We start from the raw sequence: 24828 nt of genomic DNA, 5'->3' as shown, positions 1-24828 counted from the left end.
CTGGGTGCTCAGTCGGTTAAGTGTCCGACTTCAGCTCAGGTCATGATCTCACGGTTTGTGGGTTCGAGCCCCACAGCGGGCTCTGTGCTGACAGCTAGCTCAGAGCCTGAAGCCTGTTTCAGATTCTGTAGCTCCCTCTCTTTCGGACCTTCCCCTGCTCACGCTGTCTTCTCTCTCTCTCAGAAATAGATAAAACGTTAAAAAAATTAAAAAAAAAAGAAAATGACCAAAGAATCAAGTTAACAGTAATGCTTGTTGAATGCCTTTTCTGTGTTCGCCACCATAAAGGTACACAAAGAAGTAAAAATTTGGATCCTTGACTTTATGGCTTATGATCTGTTTCAAAAGCAAAATGTTAATACAGCATGCTGTGCCATTTCAAGAGCCCAGGCCCCAAAGCTAGGGTGTCAGGGCTCAGATATGAGTTTTATCTCTTGGTAGCTGAATGTCTTTGGGCAGTTATTCCACGTCTCCATGCCTCTGTTTCCTCGTGTTTAAAATGGGCTTAATATTACACTTACGAGGGTTATCGTGAGGATTCGACGAGTTGATGCATAAGAGCATAATAGATGCCAAAAACCTGTGAGCTGCTATTTGTGTTATCATCATCATCATTCTGTATCAGTCACAAAGTTCAGTAGTAGTGGAGAGTCATGTCAAAGACGTTGGAGACAGTGTAAGGTTACTTGTAAATGGGGGATGTGTTTGATAAAGAGACACCGCTTCTTGCTTGCAGCATGGGCTCCGGAGCAGACTAACAAGGTCGAATGCCCGCTCTGCAGCTTACTTGCTATATGACTTTGGGCAGGTTTTCTAACCTCTCTAAGCCTCAGGGTTTTTTTAAACCTTTAAATAGGAGATGACAGAGGTTGTTATGAGGATTAAATGAATTATTTATAAATTGCTTAGAAAGTTGCCTGGTATGAAATGCTATATATTTGTTTTTAAATAAATGAATGCGAGTTTAGAGGAAAGGAATAATATAAGGAAGGTAGGATAGTCACAGAGCACTTTGTTAGGAACCAAGGGACTTTGATGTAGGTCTTGAGTGATGCGTGGGCTTGAGATAGAACAGAGAAGATAGGATTTTCCAGGGAGAAGAAGTAATATACCCAGAATCATGGAGCTAAGGACAAGCTGGGGCCAGGACAGAAGCTGGCATACTCAGATTTGTACAGGAGATAACCGTGGGAAGGTAGGGAGGGCTGAAATCATTGCAAGAGTTTTTCTGTAAGTAAGGAAATGTATCTTCTAATAACCCATACAAAGTCAAGTTCTAGGACACTATTAACACACTGAGTTACAGGGGTGCTCATCTTAAAATGTAAATCAGATTGTATCACTCCTTGGCTCAAATCTCTGCCATTACTTTCCATAGTGTATAAAACATGTCGTCCTTAACATAGCTTAGAAAGGGCCTACGTGCTGTCCACAGAGCCTTTCCGTCCCTGGAGTTTGACACATCCCCTTCCATCTCTGGGACTGTACAAGTGCAGTATCCTCTTTCTGGAATATTTTNAACATGCAAAGAGCCTAAGTGTCCATCACCAGATGAATGGATCAAGAAGATGTGGTTTATCTATACCATGGAATACTACATGGCAATGAGAAACAATGAAATCTTCAGGTTTTGACTTAAATGCTAACTGCCTGAAAGAGGTTTTCCCTGACCTTCCTCACTTTAAATTGATTCCTCTTTTACCATTTTCTATATCTTTCTGTAAATTATTTCTTAACATTTTAAGTTATATATTATATATATAATTATTTGTTAACTGTCTTCACTCTGAACCATATGTTCTTTGAGAATAATGAGTGTGCCTACTTACTTCCTCCAAGACCCTAGAGCCCAGTACAGTACTTGGCATGTAGGCGTTCACTCCTTCCCAAATAATGTCGAACAAATGAAAGAAACCTTGAAGATATTTTTAGAGCCTGAACTGAAATTTGACAGGTTACACATTTGAACATGACTCCTAAGAATGAAATTTTGATTTTTAACATTCTTTGTAGCTTTTTCAATAAATACATCTACATAGGAATTACATGGCAAAAGAAGCAATACAGTCAATCATGTTTCATATTCTGACCCATTATTTAACAATCTCACTCATTAGGAATTATTGACAATCATTAGAGTTATTGATCTGCTTTCTTTTTCTTTTTCTTTTCTTTCTTTCTTTCTCTGGTAAAATCTCTATCTAACATGTATAACGAATGAAAACCAGTTTATACACTCATTGCCACAGAGTTGCTAAAAACTTTTATAATGCCAAATGTGATATCTGAACTCCAAAATGGAGTAACTGTCTCCTTTACCTCAAACCATTGGGGCACATAAACACACTGCAAAAATGGGTTTTCTAGGTAATTTTAGAAGATCACAGTTTCATTATTTTAAATATTTATTAAAAATCTTCTCGTATGCGTTTGTAATTCTTGCTTTATTTAAACAGAATATGCCAATTACAGTGTAACCTTTTCTTTGTGATTTATTCATATTTATGTATGTAAGGTTATAATGGCCTATATTACTCTCCACAGATTATCATTTGCAGTATTCCTTCCTTTTTGTTTGCTGTGATTTCTGCAGGGCAGGTTTTGAATCCCTAATTTCCATATAGTATCAACTTTCATTTATTTGTTTCTCCTGTAACGTAAAACACTTTTTTAAAAAAAGCAGTGTTCTTGGTTTCTCACAGGCCCTTTTTGTGATCTTCGGTTGTTAGCATGGCCTGGCGTCCTGACTGCCACAAAGATAAAATATTGTGTCTTATTTTACTGTAAGAACTGACTTAAGTTATTCCTCAAAAGAACATCCGGATGTTTGTTTATTCTATGTCATTTATATTTATGTAAATTGTGTAGCTGGAAGTTAACAATGAATTATATTGTAATATTTAGGAACACTAATGTTTACTTTTATTTAACATTCTTGTATTCTTTTGTGAACTCAGCATGTAAATATCAGATTTGCTAATGATATTTTCTTTATACTTTTAGTGGAAAACCATATCAACATTAAAAAGTAGATTATTTCATTATAAAACTGCTGTATAAAATAGTATTACATTACCCTTGTTTAAGAAATGAGAAGTGGTACATTTGGATGGTGTTTGGTGGGGGCAATCCAGTGTAGTAATTAAAGATATTTTAAAATGTTCAAGGTTAAATTGCTTAATGAATAAAGGGAAAATGGCATGTAGTTGACTTCTATTTTTATTTATGTTTATTTTTTTTTCTTTCTTGTGTAAAAATTCCTTTACCAAATCATCATTTTGTAAGAACCCCCCAAAGTATAAAATGAGTATTTTTGTCAGAGTTGATGGACAATTGATGTCCAGTAGTTTTTAGTTAACTTATTAGAACAGTGTGTAATAGTTCAATTTTAAAATCAAGATAGTTTTGGAATCCCAAAAGTAGTGCAGTTAGTAATTTTGCCAGTGTTAAATAGTTTGGATATACTAATAATTTATAATGTGAACGGAAGCTGTCCCTTTAGGTTTTTGATGAGAATCGCGATGTTATTAGCAATCTCTGTGTTTGTTCATTGTAGCATACTAGCTAGAAAGATAAACATTCTTACATAAAATATTTTATTAGTAGTGAAATAACACTTAATATCAGCGATTTACTTGAAGATGTATATGTTAAGGTGTCTTACATTAATGGATAAGTGAGAATTCTTTCTAAGGTAACCTTTATCTGGGAATATCATATGTTATTTATCATATTATCATACTTTTGAGAATGAAGTAATCGCTTTTTAAGATATGAAACTTTCCAAATAATGCTGCTAATTCCTGTTTCTGGCATGAAATCACATAGTATATCCAATATATTCTCCACTGAGTTGCCTCCTTTTCATTTAGAACTAGTTTCACACACACACACACACACACACACACACACACACAAATAGCAAAATTATGCTTTTATTCACAGGAGCCCTCATTTTCTGAATTCTAGGGCATACCTTTTTTGTTTGTTTCTTTTTTTTTTTTTAATTTATTTATTTTGGGAGAGACAGAGACATGGGTGAGTGGGGAAGGACAGAGGGAGAGGGAGACAGAGAATCCCAAGCAGGCTCTGCCCTTCCAGCACAGAGCCCGATGCAGGGCACAAACCCAGGAGTTTGTGGATCATGACCTGAGACCAAGCAAGAGTTGATGTCAACCGACTGAGCCACCCAGGTGCCCCTAGTACATAACTTTTCTTCTGAGGAAACCATAAAGTAAGCAAAGCTTAACAGTGATTTTTTTTTTTTTTTTTTCATTTCCAAAAAACTTTTCAATGGCATTTTGCACAGCTTGGGCCATGAGAGATATTCTTAATGAATGCTGGGGTAAATCCTGTACAATTAATCCTACATGGCTTTGTAGATACATGTACACATGCACATGGATGGATGGATGGATCTACATGTATGCATCTTTACATTGCAAAATTTAGTATGTTAATCATTTTCAGTACTTATGTATGTTTCTTTCACTTTAGACACTTCAGGGGAACCTAGTTCTTCAAGTCTAATGGAAACCAATCCCATGGAATGGCCAGAAAGGCATGTTCTTCAAAATTTGGAAAGTTTTGAAAAAGCTAAACAAAAAATGAGGTAATATTTAAATAGCTCAGTATTTGTAATGAACATTTTTTTCTTAACCCTTAAGTTTAGTGTTTATGAAATACAGGCAGTTTCTAGTTTTATTAAAAGGAAATATTTGCAGGGGTATCTGGGTGGCTCAGTTGGTTAAGCAGCTGACTTCAGCTCAGATCGTGATTCACGGTTTGTGGGTAAAGCCTCGCATTGGGTTCTGTGCTGACAGCTCAGAGCCTGGAGCCTGCTTCAGATTCTGTGTCTCCGTCTCTCTGCCTCTCTCCTCTGCTTATACCGTGTCTCTCTCTATCTCTCAAAAAATAAATAAAAGTGTTTAAAAGAAGGAAATCTATGGATCCTGTAAGTAGGTAGGTAGATAAGAGCGTTACAGAGTAGGATGTTGAGAAAGGACTGTTCTTCCCCACCTTCTCGTACTTTCTGGGTGTACATAATCATAGTTCACATTTTAGTGGATGCCTTTGCAGACCACTTGGGTGTTAAAAAGTAGAGAAGAGACAGTAAAGTATCCTCCAAACTGAGAAGGCACTTTGAGATGGAAAAACAAATCAAGCCACTTCATACCTTCTACACGGAGTTTTATTCAGCATAACTCACTGACAGGGTTTTGGGCTGATGACACGCCAGCGCTTTGCAGCTATTCTCCACGAAGCCTGGACCTTAATCCAGAGATTTTGTAGAGCGAGGGGATGGGCAGAGGTCATTGTAGTAGGTCAAAGTGTTTAACATTTCATCTTTTTTTTTTTTTTTGATAGTCCTGTTTTAAATTCCTAATAAATCTTTTTTGTTCTCAACTCCATTTTTTTCATTAGTAACCTCTTCTTTTATTAATAATGAGAATTCAGGAGATACTAACAGCATGTTCATTGGAATCTTCTTTTAACTTGTTTTATCTGTTCCTTGGATATCTCATTATCCTTTGGATCTGTTCTATTTGTTCCTCTGGTGTTTTTTTCTTATGCTTATCCTTTCCTGTCTGATGGCCCTTGGTTGTCTCTAGCTTGGAATTTATACCAAGCTGCTTTATATAGGTAGTTGGTCTTTATTTTTTCTCTCTATATATAGACGTCTTCCTTGCCTACTCTCACCTGAATGTTGAGGGTGGGAAGGTGCGGAGTGGAGCATACCTGGTAGACTTCACTTTAGGACATCTGTGGGGGTATCAAAAGGTAGGCAGCCTTGGTCCTTGACTCAGCACTGAAATAATGGGACTTTATTCTAGGGGCATTGCCACTGAGCCTGGGACAGACACAGTTCTGAATCTTCAGAGAGAATGATTTCTGTTTTTCACTTGGAGATAAAATGGCAAGGGGAAGGGGAGGTGTGAGACGGTGATACTTGAACAACTGTTCTGGTAGGATTCTTAAAATACATTGCCTGATTTCTGCCCATTGTCACTCAGCCCAAGTGTAGAGTCTCACCATGGCTTTGTGGGATGGGAGGAAGACAGATTGTATGTTTTTTTGTAGACTTCTCTGTAGCTCTCATTTACATGCTTGCCTCTAGTTTATTCTTTTTGTTTGTTCATTCCACCATTTTTTTCATCTTTCATTTCTCAACCTTCTTATGAATCTAGTGCCTGGCACTTCATCATTGTGGTTTCCCTTTGTTTTGAGTGGGGAGATTAATATGTATGTTTAATGCACCATCATCTTGAACTAGAAGCTTGTTTGTCATTCAAGGTCTAGATCAAAAATCACCTTTCCCTTAAGTCTTTCATAAATGTTGCAACTCAGTGTTCTCTTTCTTCATTAAACACCCAAGGACTTTATCATTACTTCCTTTATGAAACTTGTTTCATTGCACCTTTTATAGCTCATTTTACATTGGTGTGTCTATCTCCTTTCACTGTCTTCACCTCCTTTCTCCTATTCAAGGCATACCTGTATACTAAATTACAAGCAGTGATTATGAGTCTATACATTATCATCAGTGAGCTCTTTTTAGTATCTCACAATGATATTTACAAAGTCATTTCTTGAATACTTATGAGTATTCATAATCAAATTCTTGATTAATAACAAAAGTTACATTCCAGGTATTCAGATTTATATTTTGTTAAAAGAGGCTTCACTGGAGCATTAAGGAATATTCATTCCATAGTGAAATTCAGAAGTCATAAGAATTTGGTATTAGACGAACTCACCTGTTGTGTGACTTTGTTGCCTCATCTTTAAGATGGGGATAACAATCCCAGTTCTACTTCAAAGTTGTCAATGTTTAATGAGATAATGTATGAAAAGATACTTTGTAACCTTGAAAATACTGAACAAAATAAAGTGCTATTATTTATTTATTTACTTATTTTAACCTAAGACCTATCCTGTATATATTTTAGCTATATCTTAGTGGTGTAATTTATCATAAACTGGACTTTTAAATTGCCTTGAGGGACACTTAAGTGGTTCAGTTGGTTGAACATGTGGCTCTTGATTTTGGCTCAGGTCATGAACTCATGGTTCATGGGATTGAGCTCCACATAGGGCTCTGTGCTGACAGTATGGAGCCTGGTTGCGATTCTCTCTCTCTCCCTCTATCTGTGTCCCTCCCCCCACTAGTGTGTGTGTGTGCGCGCGCGTGTGCACGTGCGCACTCTCTCAAAATAAAAAAAAAACAAACTGAAAATTTGTTTTTAAATTGCTTTGATATCCTTGTGTCCAGGGCTCTATATAAATGCAAATTATACATGTCACCATTGCATCTAGCCTGTAAAATGACTGGGTGTAATATTCATTAAGAAACCTTTGTGAGTCACTGTTACAGAATAGCTATATAGAAATTAAATTAAACTCATGATGTAGTTCCTGCTCTTCTGGAGAATGAAGTTTAGAGTAAATATTTGAGTGTTTTCTTGTTTGACTCTTTTTATTAGATTTGTATTTTCAATTTAAAATATAAGGGATAGGAGGGGGAGAGGGGCATTATTAGTAGATTATTGATCTTTAATGTATAGAAATAGGAATCTAAAACCATAATGTCAACATTTTAATCATATAATCACCAATAAAAATGCTGGATTGGAGTAATAAAATAACCAGGGAATAGTTGAATTAATATAAATTCAGGAAATTAATTTTCTGTGCAGATATTAAAAGATTGACACTTTGGTGACAGAAAAATAGCATGATTTGTGGCAGTGCTTGGTAAAACCATTAGCATCCTCTGAAACTAAAGTATTTTCCTTTTTCTAGTTTTTAAACTTCCTGTGAGTTTTTTAGGTTCTTTGCAGAGTGACAGAGTGGAAATAATACCTAATTCAGAGTCACTATAGTTCTGACTGTCACTTTAAACGGTTGGGTCACCCTGGGCTTATGGCTTCTAATGCAAATCAATGTGTGTTAGTACGTTTATCTGAAAAATAGTTATAATGATTGCTTTCTGGGCTTGGCATACTGACTTTCACTTTAGAAAGTACTTATTTTCAGGTGTTAACTTCATTTTAAGATAAGACCTATCCTATCTTTGTCAAGGAAATTTGTGAGGATTAAGAACATACTGTATGTAAAGTAGTTTGAGAAGTATAAACTCCTGTATATGTTTCTGTTATAATAATGACTCAGTGCTTATTCATACTGTTATAATCACGGCTAGGAGAAACCTTGGAGAGACTTCTGATTACTGTCTCATTTCATGGCTGTACTTTAAGTAATCTTGCAAGTTCATAGAAAATTGGAACACTCGGTCTATAGCATTAAACATTATGAGATTATGGGGTTTCAAAACATACAAAAACATTTTGATTTAAATTTTATAGAATTGGTTAACTTCATACTCTTAAATAATCATGAAAAAAGAATTATGTTTATTTAATTAAGTAGTGTCATTATTGCTGTGGTAACTGCAAGTTTCACTGTGACCTTCAGGTTTTTAAAAATATACTTTTATACTAAATGATTCACAAAGATTTTATGTTATTTTCTCTCCTAAATATATATAGTTCTTTAGTTTTCTTTCTTGTTCTGGTTTCTGCTCATACCACCTTTTCCTGACTATGGTGAATTCTAATCCTTTTTTAATTAATCTATATACCATTATTTTCCCAGAACTGGTTCATTACCTCGTTCATCTGAACAGTTGCTGGGCCACAAAGAGGGTCCACGGGATTCAATCACGTTATTGGACGCCAAGGAGTTGCTGAAATTCTTTACTTCAGATGGATTACCAATTGGAGATCTTCAACCTTTACAGATTCAAAAGGGGTAAGTTATAAAATTATAATTGCCCGTTAACTTGTTAAAAGTAATTTGTAAAGCACATTACATCTCATTTTTTTAGTTAATTGATGCCCTCTGTTGCTTAGGCAAAATTCTCAAGGATGATCCCAGTGTTTATCAGTTGGACTTAATCTCACATTTTACCTTAGCCAATGTCCTACTGTTTTGTGGTATTGAATATAAGGAAAATAAGAAAGCAACCTCTGTGTATTCCCTATAGAAGTCAGTAGCTTCTACTTTATATACAAAGGGAAATACTTAAGAAAGAATTATAATTTGACTTGTAAAACTTTTTTAATTCTTTCTACTGCATTACTCTCTAGTTTCGATTTTGGCATTACCTGTCATGACATTGTCGATCATGCCTAATATTAGCAAAACACACAGCCTTTCAACTGAAGAGAATGGAAAAGTATAGTAAAAATGTTTCTGAAACTGTAATATTACTGAGTAAGAACTCAGTGTCTATTATGAATAGTTTATAACTAATTTGACTTCCAAGACAACTTCCACTAAGTTACTAGTTATATGTAATACTAGATGTTGCTAAAGTTGACTTAATTATAGGTAAAATTGTGATGTTAGTTACCCATGATATTCGAATCATTTTTTCACCATCCCAATTTCTTTTTAATGTTAATATATTATTTTGAAAACCTCCCAGAGGACCTTAAAATTATAGATCATTTTAATCACTTTTACAAAACTTGTTTTGGCAAATATCTATTTTAAAGGTAAATTTTGGAAGGGATTTATTTGAAGGTAGTTATAGCTCACAAATAATTCTGTAGCTTAATGCCTTCATGTACATGTTCAGGAGAGGAAGGGAGGGAGAGAGTGAGGGGGAGAGAGAGAGAGAGAGAGCACGCGCAAAACTTTGAAAACTTGAGGATTGTAATAATCCTGGGTCTTAATGACTTAATGATCCTAGCGATGTAAAAATTGTGATTTTTTTTCTCATAACTTTGAGTGATTGATAATCTTTTTCATGGGAATCAAGAAAGTGAAGACTTATATACACATTTTTCATCTATTTAGCTATTGGATTATTGTCCTTCTAGTCATTAAGTGTGAGGTGACAAGTCAGATGGATTTGCCAAAACTGAATTATATAGGTTGTGCTCTTTTGAACACAATGTCTTTCTAAATGCTGTGTTGGAAGACATACTTGTAGGGGAGATATACTATTGTTTTTTTGTAATTTACAGGCAATTTATTTAGGAAATTTTGATATAGTTCCTTGGTGTTTGAATGACATCTTTATCCACTATATCCTCTATTAATGTTAAAGTCGAAGCATGAGCTTTCATAACAATGAATCAAGAACCCGTGGACTCTTATTAAAATGTCTGCCTATGCAAGGGGCTGTTGAAATATTAAACAAAGTACAGGCATGCCTCCTGTGTGTATACCCAAGAAATATTAAACACTGACAAAATACATATTTATTGAAACATTTCTTTTAGAAAGGACAAGGTCTGAGTAAAATTAAAGCAAAACACATAAAGTTGCTGAAGGGTTGAAATAAGAAATGAGACACCATGGGTAAAGGAAAAAAGTGAAATGCTAGGTGCCTAAATTGTTTTATATTGGGAAATCATTCATTTAATAATGAGTGATCAAAGTAGTGAGGTCATTGCAATTAATTAGTGTGACTTTTTGTGGAACACTTTAAATGGATGCATTAGAATATAAATTCTGTGTTTTAGGGCTCAGTACTTAGCATATGCCTTACATCTTAATGTAATAATTTCAAATGCTCATTATAGCACCTTGGATAATTTTTGGTGGCAAATGGGCAGTTTTTATTACTAAAGCCATAGGGGGGAAATTGTATTCATGGAGAGCACATGTATTCATGGTACTGTACAACTTGCTTGCCTTCCTGTACTGTTTCCAAGTTTTCATTCTATTGACTATGTCAAGGCCACCGTTACATTATTCTCCATTTCCATCTAACCTGTTCTCAGCTTCAGGAACATGATCCTGCGCATGGCAACAGTGCTTCTCTGCTCAGCAGAGAAGCAGGGGTTGGTGGGAGTGGCACCTCAGAATAATCAGAAGAGCTTAACCTAATTGCAGTGACCTTTTTCTTCCTGAGCTTTTGATACACCCCTGCAGATCTGCGTATGGATGGGGTTGGGCGTGAATATTTTATGTAAGCTCACCATATGATTAGTTTTCACATACCTGCTGATTGGAAAACTACTTCAGAAGCAGGATTGAAGTCAGCAGTCTCTGTATCCTCTGGTATTTAACAGGATGCTAACTCTTAAATAAGTGTCAAGATGACTGCATTCCCAGGCAAAGAAAAATCTGGATCCCTCATGTGTTACAGTAGGAAGTAAATACTTTNAAATTAAAATGGCCTTTCCCCCCCCCCCCCCCGCATAAAAGAATTTAAATGCATAAACATTAGTTGACAACATCAGGAAAAAAAATCCTTCAGAAATAATGCAGCTTCTCAAATTTCCACTGTAAGTCATTTCTCATTCTTGATTTATCCATTTCTCAAAATAATTTTGTGAAGTAAATAACAACATCATAACTTCAGAAACGTGAGGCACAGAAAATGTAAGTGACAAACCCACTTAGGCTTATCTTTGTTTGATTTCCTTCTTATGCTTCTGAGGTTACTTCTATTCTATCCAGAGAAGATTCAGCTATGGAGAAGGAAGTCAGATTTCTTCCTTTAGGTACTTTCTTGAACTTTCTCTTGGTCACTGAATAAACTTTAAATACAAATGAAAAACTTTTTGTTTTAGGGAAAAGACTTTTGTTCTGACACCGGAACTTAGTCCTCGGAAACTTCAGGGTTTACCTTTTGAAAAAGCCTCAGTATGTCATTATCATGGAATTGAGTAAGTTTTTATTTACACCTTACTCTTCTGTGTGTTGCTGATGAAGCTTTTCTTATGTGAGTGTGAAGAGTACCTGTACCAAAAATGATATAAATTGAGATACAGAGCCAAAGAGAAAGTCTATCAAAAAGCCTCATAAAACAAAACAGTACATACACAAATTAAGAAATTGTATTTGATTGTAAAAAAAACACAAAAAAGCTGTGTGATGATTAATCAATTTTTATAGCATTTAAACATCTGTTTTTAATTACCAGATGTTTTAATCAAAACTATTTTGGTCCCTATGTTATACATGTGTATTTATGCTACTGTTCACATTAATATTCCCTGTTCACTAATTACATTGTAATTGCTCAGTAAGTATTAGATGAAATGTGTTCCCATTTGTGACATGTTAATTATGTATACATTTTTATAGGATTTTAATTGACTGGTTTGAATAAAATTTCAATGGATTCTCTTGCATAAAATTCTGACATTATGTGCACATCTACTATTTTCACAAGGACAAGAACTGGAGTGTTGGTGATAAATTATTTTATGATAAATTCTCAAGCCTTGATGGTTCATTTTGCAAAATATTTTATGTGCATAGAATAAAAGTTATTTTCTATTGATTTTCAATAAATGAATAGAAAAAGACTTGATTTTACCTTAATGTTTAGAAGCAGCTTTATCAGTGATCACCTGAAGCATGCTATTTTGATTGGCTTGTAAACTTTTTAAAAATTTCTCTTTTAATGTTTATTTATTTTTGTGTGAGAGAGAGAGATGAGTGGGAGTGGGGCAGAAAGAGAGGGAGACACAGAAACCGAAAGGCTCCAGGCTCTGAGCTGTCAGCACAGAGCCCAGTGTGGGTCATGCAGGGCTTGAACCCACGAACTGCTAGATCATGACCTGAGCTGAAGTTGGACGCTTACCCGACTGAGCCAGCCAGGCATCCCAGCTTGTAAATATAATCTTTATTTCACATAAACTTTAAAACACTTTTCTGATAGTTGTTCACTCAGGGGCTAAAGATACAAAAGATAATTATTTCCCTTAAGAAGCATATACTCTTTAGAGGAGAAATTAAAAAACACATAATTTTAATAGAATATAAGTGGTGTTAAAATACAGATGTCTGCCAAGTGGATGGAAGAAATAAATGCCAGGAAGAATCTGAGAGTATTTCAAAGAGGAAATCTGAACTAAATTCTAAAGAATGAATAGGAGATTACCTGGCACAAAAGGCAGTGTCTGGGAGAGAAGCGAAGTGCAGAGGTACAGATTCTAGAAGTGAAACCACAGTTTTGTTTCTGAGTAAGAGTGATAAATATATTGCTCTATAATGAGGCCAAATCACGAAGTCATGAAGGTCGCTAATGACATGGGAGGAAAGTTGATCTCTTTACTTTTGGGGAGTAAAAAACCTTTATTTTTATTTTTAAAGCATGAGGTATATACTTTGGTTTGTGCCATTGAAAGGAATCGCACTGGCTTTTGATAAATTGAGTTGAAGTATTTCAAGCAGGAGATTTTGAAGGACTAAAATACTATCCAGGCAGTGAAAATAGGAAGGAGATTTACAAACTTAAAGCTATCTAAAGAACTTTAGGCCAATTAGATGGTGGGGATGAGAAAGAAGGAGATATCAAGAATTTCTTTAGGGTTCCTAGCTTAGACACCTTGGAAGCATGTTGGTACACTGAGAAAATACAGATGGCCACCCAACATGTCATTCTGGGAAAGTTTAGGTTCCATGCTGTATTTGAATAAGATTTATTTCATTTAAAGTGTATGCATGTAACTTTGACACTAGAGGTAAACTATTCAATTATTTTCAAGCATCAAAATTAAACTCCCCATCAAAGTCAAATGCAAGAAAAAGAAACTGCTATCACTGTTTTGTTTTGTTTTTTTTTTCTTTTTCAACCATTGTTCTGAATGTTTCTGTTTTAATCATTGTTTGGGCCAATCAATTAAAATAAGGAAAACCAAAGAGGTTTAAGAGAGTTATATGTATTGAAAAGGAGACATAAGAAGTTATTTTTGGTTTTGTTTTTTGTTTTGCAGAGGAGAGACCTGAAAAATTATTAGAAGTAGTAGAATTTGAATAGTGGCCAGTGATAAAACATGTAAAAGTCTAGTTTACCTCTAAACCAACCATTTCCAATTTTAAACACTCCAAAAAAAGATCTCATTCAAAATAGCCTATAAAGCCATAAATATTAGAAGTATTTTTGCAAGACATACAGAATAGAAAAAGTGCAAATACTCTATATTAGGGGACATAGAACAACGCTGATTATGTAGGGGAAACATGCTCGTTTCCCTCTGCACAGATCCCATATTCTAAAGGCATTAGTTCTTCAGGAATAAATGTAAATATTTAATATAATTCTTAACAACTTTGAACCTTTGGATGAAATAATTCTTTAATTTATCTGGTAAGAAGCCTCCTCCCTTTTACTTAAAGAATGAAATAAATTTTATCATATAACCAGAAAATTTTATTATAAAGCCATTATAATTACAGTGTGGGACTAAACCTAAATAGGAAGTCCAAGGAAGAAAGCAAGTACACATCAGAATGTGATCTAATAGAGGAAGAATTTCAAATCAGAGAGCAAGAAGTAAAATAGTCAATAGATAATAGTGAAAATATGATTACATACACAAATAAGTTAATTTAAAATGATTCTTAATTGACCCCAAATATGAAAATAAATCCCAGATGTATTTAGAATTAAAAGTGAAGATTTGTGAAAGGAAAGAACTAGCATAAAATGTAGGGGAAAATCTGTTCTAAGTACAGGGAAGCTTTTTTTAATTCATTCTAACAGCGGAAGAAACCAAAAAAAGAAAAGAATGATTTGTCCAAATTTTAACGCAGTGGTGTCAGTAATCAACAGAAGCAAAAGAAATCCTTAAAGTAAGGATTAAACTGAGGAAAATACTGTTTAACATAAATGAGAAGGTATTTTCTTTTGTAATTAGAGAATGCTTTCAAATCAGTAAGAAAATAAAATAAATCTCCGTGTGGCAAATCTTGAGCCATTTGTTTATTAAAGAGGAAATACAAATGACTGATACACATGACAAATTGTTTTTATCACCTTTTTTAAATTTGTTTTTTAATTTGCTTTCCTAATGTAAATAGAAACAACCAGGAGGATACTTTTCACTTAGAAAGTCCTGTTAGTAGTGAAGGAACATGAAGGATAAGCCAGCTCATAGAAGTATGAGTTGTTACAGCCTGTCTGAAGGACTGCTCAGTAGTTTACCAAAACCCATGCAAATGTTGATAACATCAGATTGATCCATTTAGCATAATGAAAAAAAATTGTATATACTGAAAGTTGTTATGCAGAGGTGTTTTCCACAATGTTATTTAAAACAAGAAATATTGGAAACGTCTAACTGTAGGGGTTTGATTTAGTATATATCCATAAAATAAAATCCTGTGCAGCCACCAAAGTGGCTAACATTAAGGAAGACTGAGGAGTACTTACACATATATGGAACAATCAGAACTGTCATACATTGCTGGTGGGAGTATGAAATGATACATCTACTCCAGCTAAGGCTCTGACAGGTTCCTATAAGACTAAACATACTCAGATCCCATGGCTCATCACTTCCAACACTGGGCATTTCCCTAAGAGAAATGAAACCACAACTCCATAGGAAGACTTGAACAAGATGGTACACAGCAGTTTTATCCATGGTGGCCCCAGATTGGAAACAGCCTAGGTGTATGGCGGTAAAATAGATAAGTAAACTGGTCTATGTATACCAAGCGATACTACAAGAACAGTGTGTTTTTACGTGCAATAACATTACACTTTTGACTGTGTGTGGAAAAACAGTTGAGGACTTTAAAATGAGCAATAGGGAACTACCTACCCCCATAAACAAACAAATCTTTCTGTGGCTCAGTTTGTTTTGTTTTGTTTCTTTTACATTTGTGCTCCTTAATCCGAGAGCATTGAGATCACACTAATGAAGTTGTGGGAGGTGAGCACAATGAATCCAGAAGGTTTGGGTATATATTGCGGGGGGGTGGGGGTGGGCTATTACGTTCAATATGGATGATGTATCTGCTTGGAACAAAAGTCCAGTGGAATTTTAAAGTAAATATGAAGCTGAAAGGAGAGTTCTCTCTTCCTCATGTTGCTATAAACTTTTAGAATCTTCTATACCCAGACATAAGGAATATTTTGAAAAAATATATATAAACTACTCAAGTACAACTCAGTGTTTTCTTAAGGCAAAATGAAGTATATCCTCTGTTGGCTCATTTGTCTGCATTTTCACCTATTTTATCCTGAAGTGTTAGATACCGTTGATTGTAAGATGTACTGTTTTCTTTAACAACAAATTAAACTCTGCTATCAAATTGTGACCGTTAGCCACACCAGCCTCCTGTTACTTTCACATTTCTTTCATCTACTGCAAGAGATCTGGCAGTTTCTCCTGCCTTCATTGACATTGCTTGGTGTGCACTAGGCAGTATCTTGCCTGTTATGTAGTTACCAGACAAAAATAGCCTCATCTTCTTGAAGGTATTTTTCTTTCTTTGGACGCATAATGCATTTGGTTATGGTTTTGCAAGAAAATATTAGAAGTGTAGGTCATTTATTTAACTATGAATATTTACTTAACTAATACCAAATATGCACCCTGCTACTCTGTTTCTGTTCCTTTCTTATTTACAAAGTACTTTTTTGTTTCAGTACCAGATCATAGTGTAATCAATTGAAGACATTTTAAATGGTACAGTCAGCAGGCACAGTGCACATAATTCAGTTGAAGGAATGACATTAGGAACAGCTGTGATCAGAGATGTTAAAACTGGAAGGAATATATCTGCATGTTGGACTCAGAAGCTCAGAGCAGAAAAACATATTCATTTGTATCTTTTTTCTCAAAAATTTTCTCTGGGCTCATCAGGCATTACATTACCTCTTGCCTAGAACTTTTCTTAACACTCTTAATTTTGTTCTAGATTCTGTTGGTTGCCCAGGATAGAAATAAGACTCATCAGTAATCGTTAGGGTTACTGCTGGTTTTTAATGAAATGTGTTTTATTAAACAAGAGACTAGAGAAATAATGTTAGAGAACTGAGAGACCTGTTCAGCCACCACTTCACATTCTGACTTGGGGACTCAGTGTTCTCCTGTTAAAGTAAACTACTGGGTTAGATTAGAGATTTTCAGTCCTAGCCAAACCTTATAGTCATCTGGATGCATGGCTTTTGAAAAAAACATACATGACTGGGTTTCACCCCCGGCCAATTAAATCAGAAACTCTGGGCATGTAGATCTGGTATCAGTATCTCGTAAAAGCTTTTCCCATGATTCTAATGGTCAGTTGTTGTTGACCGACCCCCGGGTATGATGATCCTTCCAACTTAAAATAAGATGGTGCACTAACTTGGTTAAAGTTAGGTTCTGAACTCACCAACTTGGGTCTAAATCCTGGCTAGGCTGCATATTCTGAGCACACTGTAAGGTTTACTGTGGTAGAAAGTAAACCTGCTAATAATAATAATGATAATGATCATAACAGCAAGAGCAGCTTATGTTTATTGACTGCTTTGCTTACATGTTCTCGGCCTCAGTGCTGAGTGCTTACATGCTCCCATTCAAGGAATCCTCACAGTGGCTTTTGGAGATGACCACTATAAATCTCATTTTGCACGTGAGGCAACAGAAACAGAGATAAAAGTTAAGTAATTTGGCTAAGTCCAAACAGCTAACCAGTGGTGGGGCCAGATTTAAATCCAGGAAGTCCGGCTTCCTGAAATCAAATATGAAAGTGTCACAAGGGATACAAAAAGTCCTTAAAGCCATCAGGCAATCAGATGTTAGGGTAATGATCTACTCCTTGGGAGTGGAACTAAAAGCTTGTGGACTCAAAGTTCTGATTTTAGAGAATATCTTAGAATTTTACAAGCCAAGGGGACAGATTGTAGAGAAAGGTTTTAATTTTTATGGTCCACCCATCACGTATGTGAAGCCGTTTGTGTTTCCCTGACATAGCTGTAGCAGGGGAGGAAGGGGAGAGTATTCCAAGGTCACATAGCTTCTAGGTGATTTTCCTGATATGCTTATTTGTTGTACTTAACAACATGCGATTTTTTTATGTCCAGAAGAATTCACTGAGCTAACTTCTCACTGATTCCTTGAATCAGATTTAGCTAGAAACCAGATGCACAGGGACAGCTGAAGTTGTTTGAAGAAAAATCTGTCAATCAGTAATAAGGGGGGAAGTGAGTTTCAAAGAAAAAATGTAAAATGTTCTGAGCCGTGTTCGGTGAGCCAGTTAGAATACCTTTATACCCTTTTCATCTTTGTGTTGAAAATAAACTTGCCCTTTCTAACAGAAGTCAGCATTTCATGTTGTTACATATCCGCCATACTGAGGAATCAGAGGTTGGTAGAGATTTAAAGAGTATTAAGACAGCAACTCTATTATTTTAAAAATAAGCCAGAAGATTAACTTAATCTGTTGCCCAGAAATAGTCAAAGAGGAATCAGATCGTACTTCAAAATTTTTAATCTTTTGCCATGTCATCTAGCAGACTAGAAAAAAAGTGAACTTGTGAGGGAAGTCGGCCGTTCGCTCGACCTTCCAACAGTTATTAGGAAGTTTTCAAGTCAATGTTTTCCCGTTTCCTAACTGGCAGGGGAAAGCCTATTGCTGTCCTGGAGGCTGTGATCTTAATGGTCTTTCTCTTGTATAGATATTGCTTGGATGACCGAAAAGCCCTAGAAAGAGACGGGGGATTTTCTGAACTTCAGTCTCGTCTTATTCGCTATGAAACCCAGACCACCTGCACCAGAGAAAGTTTTCCAGTCCCCACGGTGTTGAGCCCCCTTCCGTCACCTGCAGTCGTGTCAGAGCCTGGAAGCGTCCCTGATGGAGAAGCTTTACAAAGCGAACTCCGAACTGAAGTATCTCGATTGAAAAGGAGATCAAAAGATCTAAACTGCCTTTATCCTCCCAAAAGGTGATATATTAAGTACCTAGTCTCTTGACAGAAAGTGTGTTAGTCCTTAGAGTAATCGTTATTTAATTTATATATTTGATTTTTATTTTTAAAAAAATATTTTGAGATAGAGAGGAAGAGTGTGAGCTGAAAAGAGGGACGGAGGAAGAGGGAGAGGGAGAGGGAGAGAGAGAGAGAGAGAGAGAGAGAGAAAATCCCAAGCAGGTTCCATACTCAGTGCAGAGCCAGATACAAGGCTCGATCCCACAGCTCCAGGATCATGACCTGAACTGAAATCAAGAGTTGGATGCTCAACCGCCTGAGCCATATTAGTCCTTCCTATTTTTAGGTAGCTTTCTGTATAGATCTTAGATTAATTCCTTCATATCAGGAGTTTTGGTTTTATTGTGAGCGGTTTACACTTGTAAGTTATAAGAAGACATGACTTGGAATTTCTTGCTGTGCTAGTACGCAGTCTGTTAGCACAACGGGCTGTAGAGTGGTGACGCCGTGCAACACTAGAGAGCTCACGCAACTGACGAAGCAGCAGAACTGCTTTGTGGAAGAGGGGGTTGGGGGATGGCGGCTTTCCTGCATCTTCCTGCCTCCTCCCACCTTTCTGCCTGCCTCGGCCCCTCCAACAGGGGCTTCCACTGTTTCTCATAACATGTAGCTTAAAACACTACATAATATTATACAAAACTTTCCCAGATCCTTTGTTTTGCTAGCTAAGTAAAATGTCCAAATACTGGAACGGAAGTTTCAGAAACAGTCTGAATCCTCTTGAATTTATATATCTTTAGGACCTTTATCAAATTTAGGTCTTTGGCATCTACAGCAAGCTTTAAATTCTTATTGTATGTAAACCGTTCAAAAAGTATGAAATATGTTAATGTAAAACTTTAATTTTTGAGCAGTTAAAAATATTAGAATATTATCTCCCTGATATAGAATAACTAAATTATTTTTTTAATGTTTAGTTTTGAGAGAGAGGCAGAGCACGAGATGGGGAGGGTCAGAGAGAGGGAGACACAGAATCCGAAGCAGGATCCAGGCTCTGAGCTGTCAGCACAGAGCCCGACGTGGTGCTGGAACCCATGAGCCATGAGACCATAATCTGAGCTGAAGTCAGATGCTTAACCGACTGAGCCACTCGGGTGCTCCTGTAATAACTAAATTATTTTTATGAGGACTTTACAAATCTGTGGTACTTTTTATATGTGATAAACCTAAAAAGCAAATCTATTAACATTTCTGATACTGTATTTTGCAGCAATGGTTTTTTTTTATTATTTCTGACTTGAGTCTAATAATGAGATATGTGTTCTGGAAAAGAAAGAACACTGTGGTCTGTGGGTTAGCAGAACTGAAGGATATGAGACCCTATCTTGTAAAAGTAAAATTAAATATTTTAGAAAGATTGAAACATGAGCCAATTTTATAGTTTCACTTGTATTTTAATACTTATTTATATTGCCTAGGTAGTTGCATGGGTACCATAAGTAAAGGTTATGGTTTCTTTGTCAAAATTATCTTTATAGAAAAGCATAAATACTTAATAGATGATTATTAAATTTATAAATATCACCACCTGGAGTGCTGGAGCTGATCGAGGGGAGAAGTTGTAAATTGGTGGGGAGGGCAACAGTGATATTCCTTGTTGCTTTTCATCCCACCTGAAATTCTCGGTCGCTGTTTCTTGCTTTGTATGTTTCAGTCACTCATTTGAAGAACTAAGAGCAGCTGCATAGTTGTCAATTATTTAAGGCAGTCGTAGCAAGAGATCTTGTTTGCTTTCCTTGGGTTTATGTTTCAGGGGATATAGTTGTCACATTCAGGACAGAAAATGGACCTCACTGTTGATTCACTTCATCTGTGTTTTTGATATATTTTTCCACAATAGACTTGTGAAGTCTGAAAGTTCAGATTCTCTTCTCTCTCAGACAAGTGGCAGCGCCAACCCGCATCATCAGGCAGTGACGCGCAGAAAGCCTCGAGCAGAGCGACCGTTGTCTGTGCCCTGTCCGTCCGCTCCAGTTCTTAGCGGTGAGGCTTCAAAAGTCACTACGAAAGCCAGTTCTGGTCAAAAAAGTGTGCATGGATCAAAAACATCAAGGCAAATTAAGGAATCAAGATCACAGAAACACACACGGGTAAAGATTTGTTTCCTGTCTCTTAGTTCTACATGGCAAGAAATTCCTTTATTTGGTTCATTTAAAATGTATGTCTAAAAAATAAATTGTATATCTAAAAATTTTATGAATGGAATAAAATGGTATCTGTAAGGTACTTTAAAATAATCCAGCATAAGAAAGATAATGGATAAGTGGGCAGAGGTATAAATGAAATTAGCCATAAATTGATCCTTATTGAAACTGTTTGATATATTGAGATAGTGATTCATTATAAAATGTTCTGTCTCCTTTTTAGTGTTTGAAATTTTACACAATAAAAAATACACCCCATGTATATCTCTACCATGTCTAGCCTTTACACTCAGATTTTGTTAAACAACTCATGATTCAAATTCCTCTAAATATACTCCAGTCATCTTTTCCTAACAGGTAGATATCTTATGGTATGTGTGACCATATAAATATTCCAGATCTCTTTTTTTTCCTCAATTGTCTTGGTCTATATACAATAAATAAAATCTTTTTCACAGAGTTACAGGATTGTATAATTCACACAACTCTAAAATGCAATACATGTGTACCTTTTCCAAGAAATACTAGTCATATGTTATGTTCTATTCAAGATACTGAAAGAAGTAGTTACAGAAACCTTGAAGAAACACAGCATTACTGAGGCTCATGGATGTTTCACTGCATGCAGCCAGCGCCTCTTCGAGATCTCCAAGTTCTATCTGAAGGTACAGTGTCTTCTCTCCGAACAGCAAAATTGTACATTGATAGCTTATAACTTGTTACCGGATTTTTTTTTTAAGTGGAGATAGAAAAATTGTAGCCAATGTGACGCCTCGGTGTCCTAGGAGTTGAGCATCCAACTCTTCACTTGATCTTAGCCAGAAGGCCGAGAAGCAATAAGCGTCCAACTCTTGGTTTTGGCTCAGGTCATGATCTCATGGTCGTGAGATAGAGTCTTGTGTTGGGCTACACGCTGATCTTGGAGCCTGCTTAGGACTCTGTTGCGCTCTCTCTGCCCCTCCTTGTTTGCACTCTCTCTGTCTCTCTCTCTGCCCCTCTTCTCTGCTCTCAGGAAGGAAGAAAGGAAGGAAGGAAGGAAGGAAGGAAGGAAGGAAGGAAGGAAAATAAGAGCCAAACTATTTTATATGTGACTTATTTGAGTTTTGTCTTCATATATAGAAAACTACATTTTAACTGGTCCTCGGTATCTCCCTAACAACTTAAATTGATAATAAGCTTCAAAACATGTTTAATTAGTAGTTTTAGTATATAGCGAAAAAGGCAACTGGGATGAGTATCAGAACACCCTGTTTCTCATTTCGGATCTGCTCTCAGGTCGTGAGACTGGACAGATCAGCCACACAGATGATGCCTCTGTAAAACAAAGGTGTTAGATTATCTCCAGTTTTAAGAGTTTCTGACTCGAATCAGGGTTTTGTGTGAGTTCCTGGTTAAAACTACATGTGTTCTTTCACCTTCTTTTGAAAACCTCTCAAGAATGACAGTATTAAAGTACAAAAGCAGAGAAACAGAGAAAAAAATAGTAGTGTGTTTAGTACATTGTTGAACAGGACAGAGCCCATGGAAGCATGGTATCGCAGTACAGAAGTTTACACCCCGCTGAGCCCCAGTGAGGAACAAACCACTTCATGTGACACGGTCACCAAGGTGCTTAGGATGTGAAGACACCAAGTATCGTGGAGAAACGGAGCATGGTGCCTGGCGGGAGATAAGGGGATTGAATAAAGATCGACAAAGAGAACTGGGGAACCTTGCTTTACAGGTCCTTCTGTCACACGGGCAACTACACGGTATATTGTGTGTACTCCCCCCCGCCCCCCCCCCCCCCCCCAGCTCGGTGACAGTACAGGCAGTAGTCTCTGGAGAAAAAAGAATTAAAGGCCACAAGGAAAAACCCACTGGCCTCCTAATAACCCTACCTTGTAATGCCTCCAGGCAGAGCTTCCGGTATAATTTTACATCTCATTTTTAAATATGAGTGGACCTCCAAGGATTAGCAGACTTTTGAGACTTTTCCAGTGAAGAGATACCAAAATGTAAAGGAATGAAGGGAACTCTTAAGGAGTAGAAAGCTATAGAAAACTTCATAAAACCTATAATTCTCTCAGAGAGAAGATAATTGCATCCATAAAACTAGAACAGGATGCTATTTCCAGAAACTGTTTAGAACATGAAAGTTCCTTGAAATTAAAAATGTGATAAATCAATCCAGCAGAAAAGCTGAACAGTTGAGATTAAGAAATTTACCAGAAATTACAGTCTAATGATGAAAACAGGAAACAGGATAAGAAAATGGGAGGTTCCTCAAGAAACTAAAAATAGAACTACTCTACAACCCAGCAGTTGAACTACTAGGAATTTATCCAAAAGATACAAAAATGCTGATTCGAAGGGGTACATGCACCCCAATGTTTATAGCAGCGCCATCAACAATGCCACATTAGGTAAAGAGCCCAGATGTCCATTGACTGATGAATGGGGAAAGAAGATGTGATGTATATATACACTGGAATACTACTCAGCAACGAAAAGGAATGAACTCTTGCCATTTGCAACAACGTGGATGGAACTAGAGGGTATTATGCTAAGTCAAATAGTCCATCAGAGAAAGACAAATACAGGGTTTCACTCATATATGGAATTTGAGAAACTCAAAAGATGAACATAGGGGAACATAGGCTGCTTCAAAGCATCTGTAAAGAGGATGAAGTTTAGCAGAACAAGGGACTGAGTCAAAAACTAAGAACTGACCTAGGGAGCAGTTAGACCAAATCAGAACAGGCTTTGGGAGAAAGATTGCCAGGTGAAGAAGTAAGAATAAGAATAAAAATCAGACTTAAAAAAAATTTAACTGAAAGATTATCCAGTGTGTTTGAGTGTTTGGAAACAACTTTGCTGTTTGTACGTTGAATCAGTGCTATTGCACCATTTGGCAGGGAGACCTAGAATTATACGTGTGGCAAACTAAGCAAACGTAATTTAACTACAGGATAGACAAAATGTTACAGGAGGGGATAATTATAATATATTACTTAGCTCAAGACTGAACTGTATTTACGGAGGTATAATAATGCAAACACACACTATTTATTCATCAAAAATGTGGTCCAACAGTTACTGAGAGGAAGGGGAGGGGCTGGAAGGATTCAAGACACCTGAACCCATTACCTTTATAACTCGTAACAGTGCTCATTGCCTCTAATTCCTAAATCAGAAAGTAGCAGCACAGCATATTATTCAGAAACATGAAGGTATAAATAAGAGAAACACCTAAAAGAACTGAAAGTGGCCATCTTTCTTCTGGGAAGCAGAACTTAGAGGTACAGCAGAGGACTGCTTTTCTTTTTCAATTACATTTTTTTTTTTTACTTTGTAATCTTAATTTGATATAATCATATTTTTTGAAAGTCAGAGATTTCAGTTTCCTTTTCTGTCAACAAAGTCATTCCCTCTTTGTTGTAGAGATTTTATCTCAAAAATAAACCACAAATGCTGTATACTCATTTCCTGAGTACCAAGGCATTAGTGGATACTCCTAGTCAGGGATGGGGCTTAGATTTGGTCAGTACTGCTGTGAATATGAGGTTAGAATGACATAGATTTATATATATTTATATGTATTTTCCTGTTACAGATATTGAAGTATCTTGATACTTCAGGGTAGAGCTAATTATAATCTTTTACTTTTACTTTTTTTTTTTTTTTTGGTAATAGTTTCTGAGTCACGCTGATACTTGTAGACTGTTTTAGGATAATCTCAAGTTTATTTAATTAATAATGACTTGTTCTCTGTAATTTAATGTACAAATCGTGAAATGCTTTATTTTATTATATTTAGGATCTTAAAACTTCAAGAGGTTTATTCGAAGAAATGAAGAAAACAGCAAACAACAATGCTGTGCAGGTAAATAACTTATTCCCAAGAAACTACATTCAATTAAATTGCTATTTTATTTTAGGGTAGCTTTGATGCTGTTACATATGCAGTAAGAA

General features: G+C 36.1%; 1 protein-coding gene across 5 annotated transcripts in view; it reads left to right on the top strand.

Annotated features, from left to right (window-relative positions):
* Window positions 1–24828, top strand: part of MTBP (MDM2 binding protein) — a 78412-nt gene that overhangs the window by 52115 nt on the left and 1469 nt on the right. For 2 of the 5 annotated variants that reach the window (XM_077764720.1, XM_077764708.1), the window contains 7 exons: window positions 4498–4612; window positions 8656–8811; window positions 11592–11687; window positions 18422–18688; window positions 20571–20820; window positions 21426–21539; window positions 24674–24739. In XM_077764720.1, the coding sequence (XP_077620846.1) occupies window positions 4498–4612; window positions 8656–8811; window positions 11592–11687; window positions 18422–18688; window positions 20571–20820; window positions 21426–21539; window positions 24674–24739 (1064 nt within the window). The remainder of the gene's footprint in view (window positions 1–4497; window positions 4613–8655; window positions 8812–11591; window positions 11688–18421; window positions 18689–20570; window positions 20821–21425; window positions 21540–24673; window positions 24740–24828) is intronic. The other 3 variants (XM_077764713.1, XM_077764726.1, XM_077764729.1) reach the window with 3 other exon arrangements.

The sequence above is a fragment of the Crocuta crocuta genome, unplaced genomic scaffold, assembly GCF_008692635.1.
Source record: "Crocuta crocuta isolate KB4526 unplaced genomic scaffold, BGI_CrCroc_1.0 scaffold260, whole genome shotgun sequence".
Lineage (NCBI taxonomy): Eukaryota > Metazoa > Chordata > Mammalia > Carnivora > Hyaenidae > Crocuta > Crocuta crocuta.
This window is presented reverse-complemented; position numbering and strand designations above follow the sequence as displayed.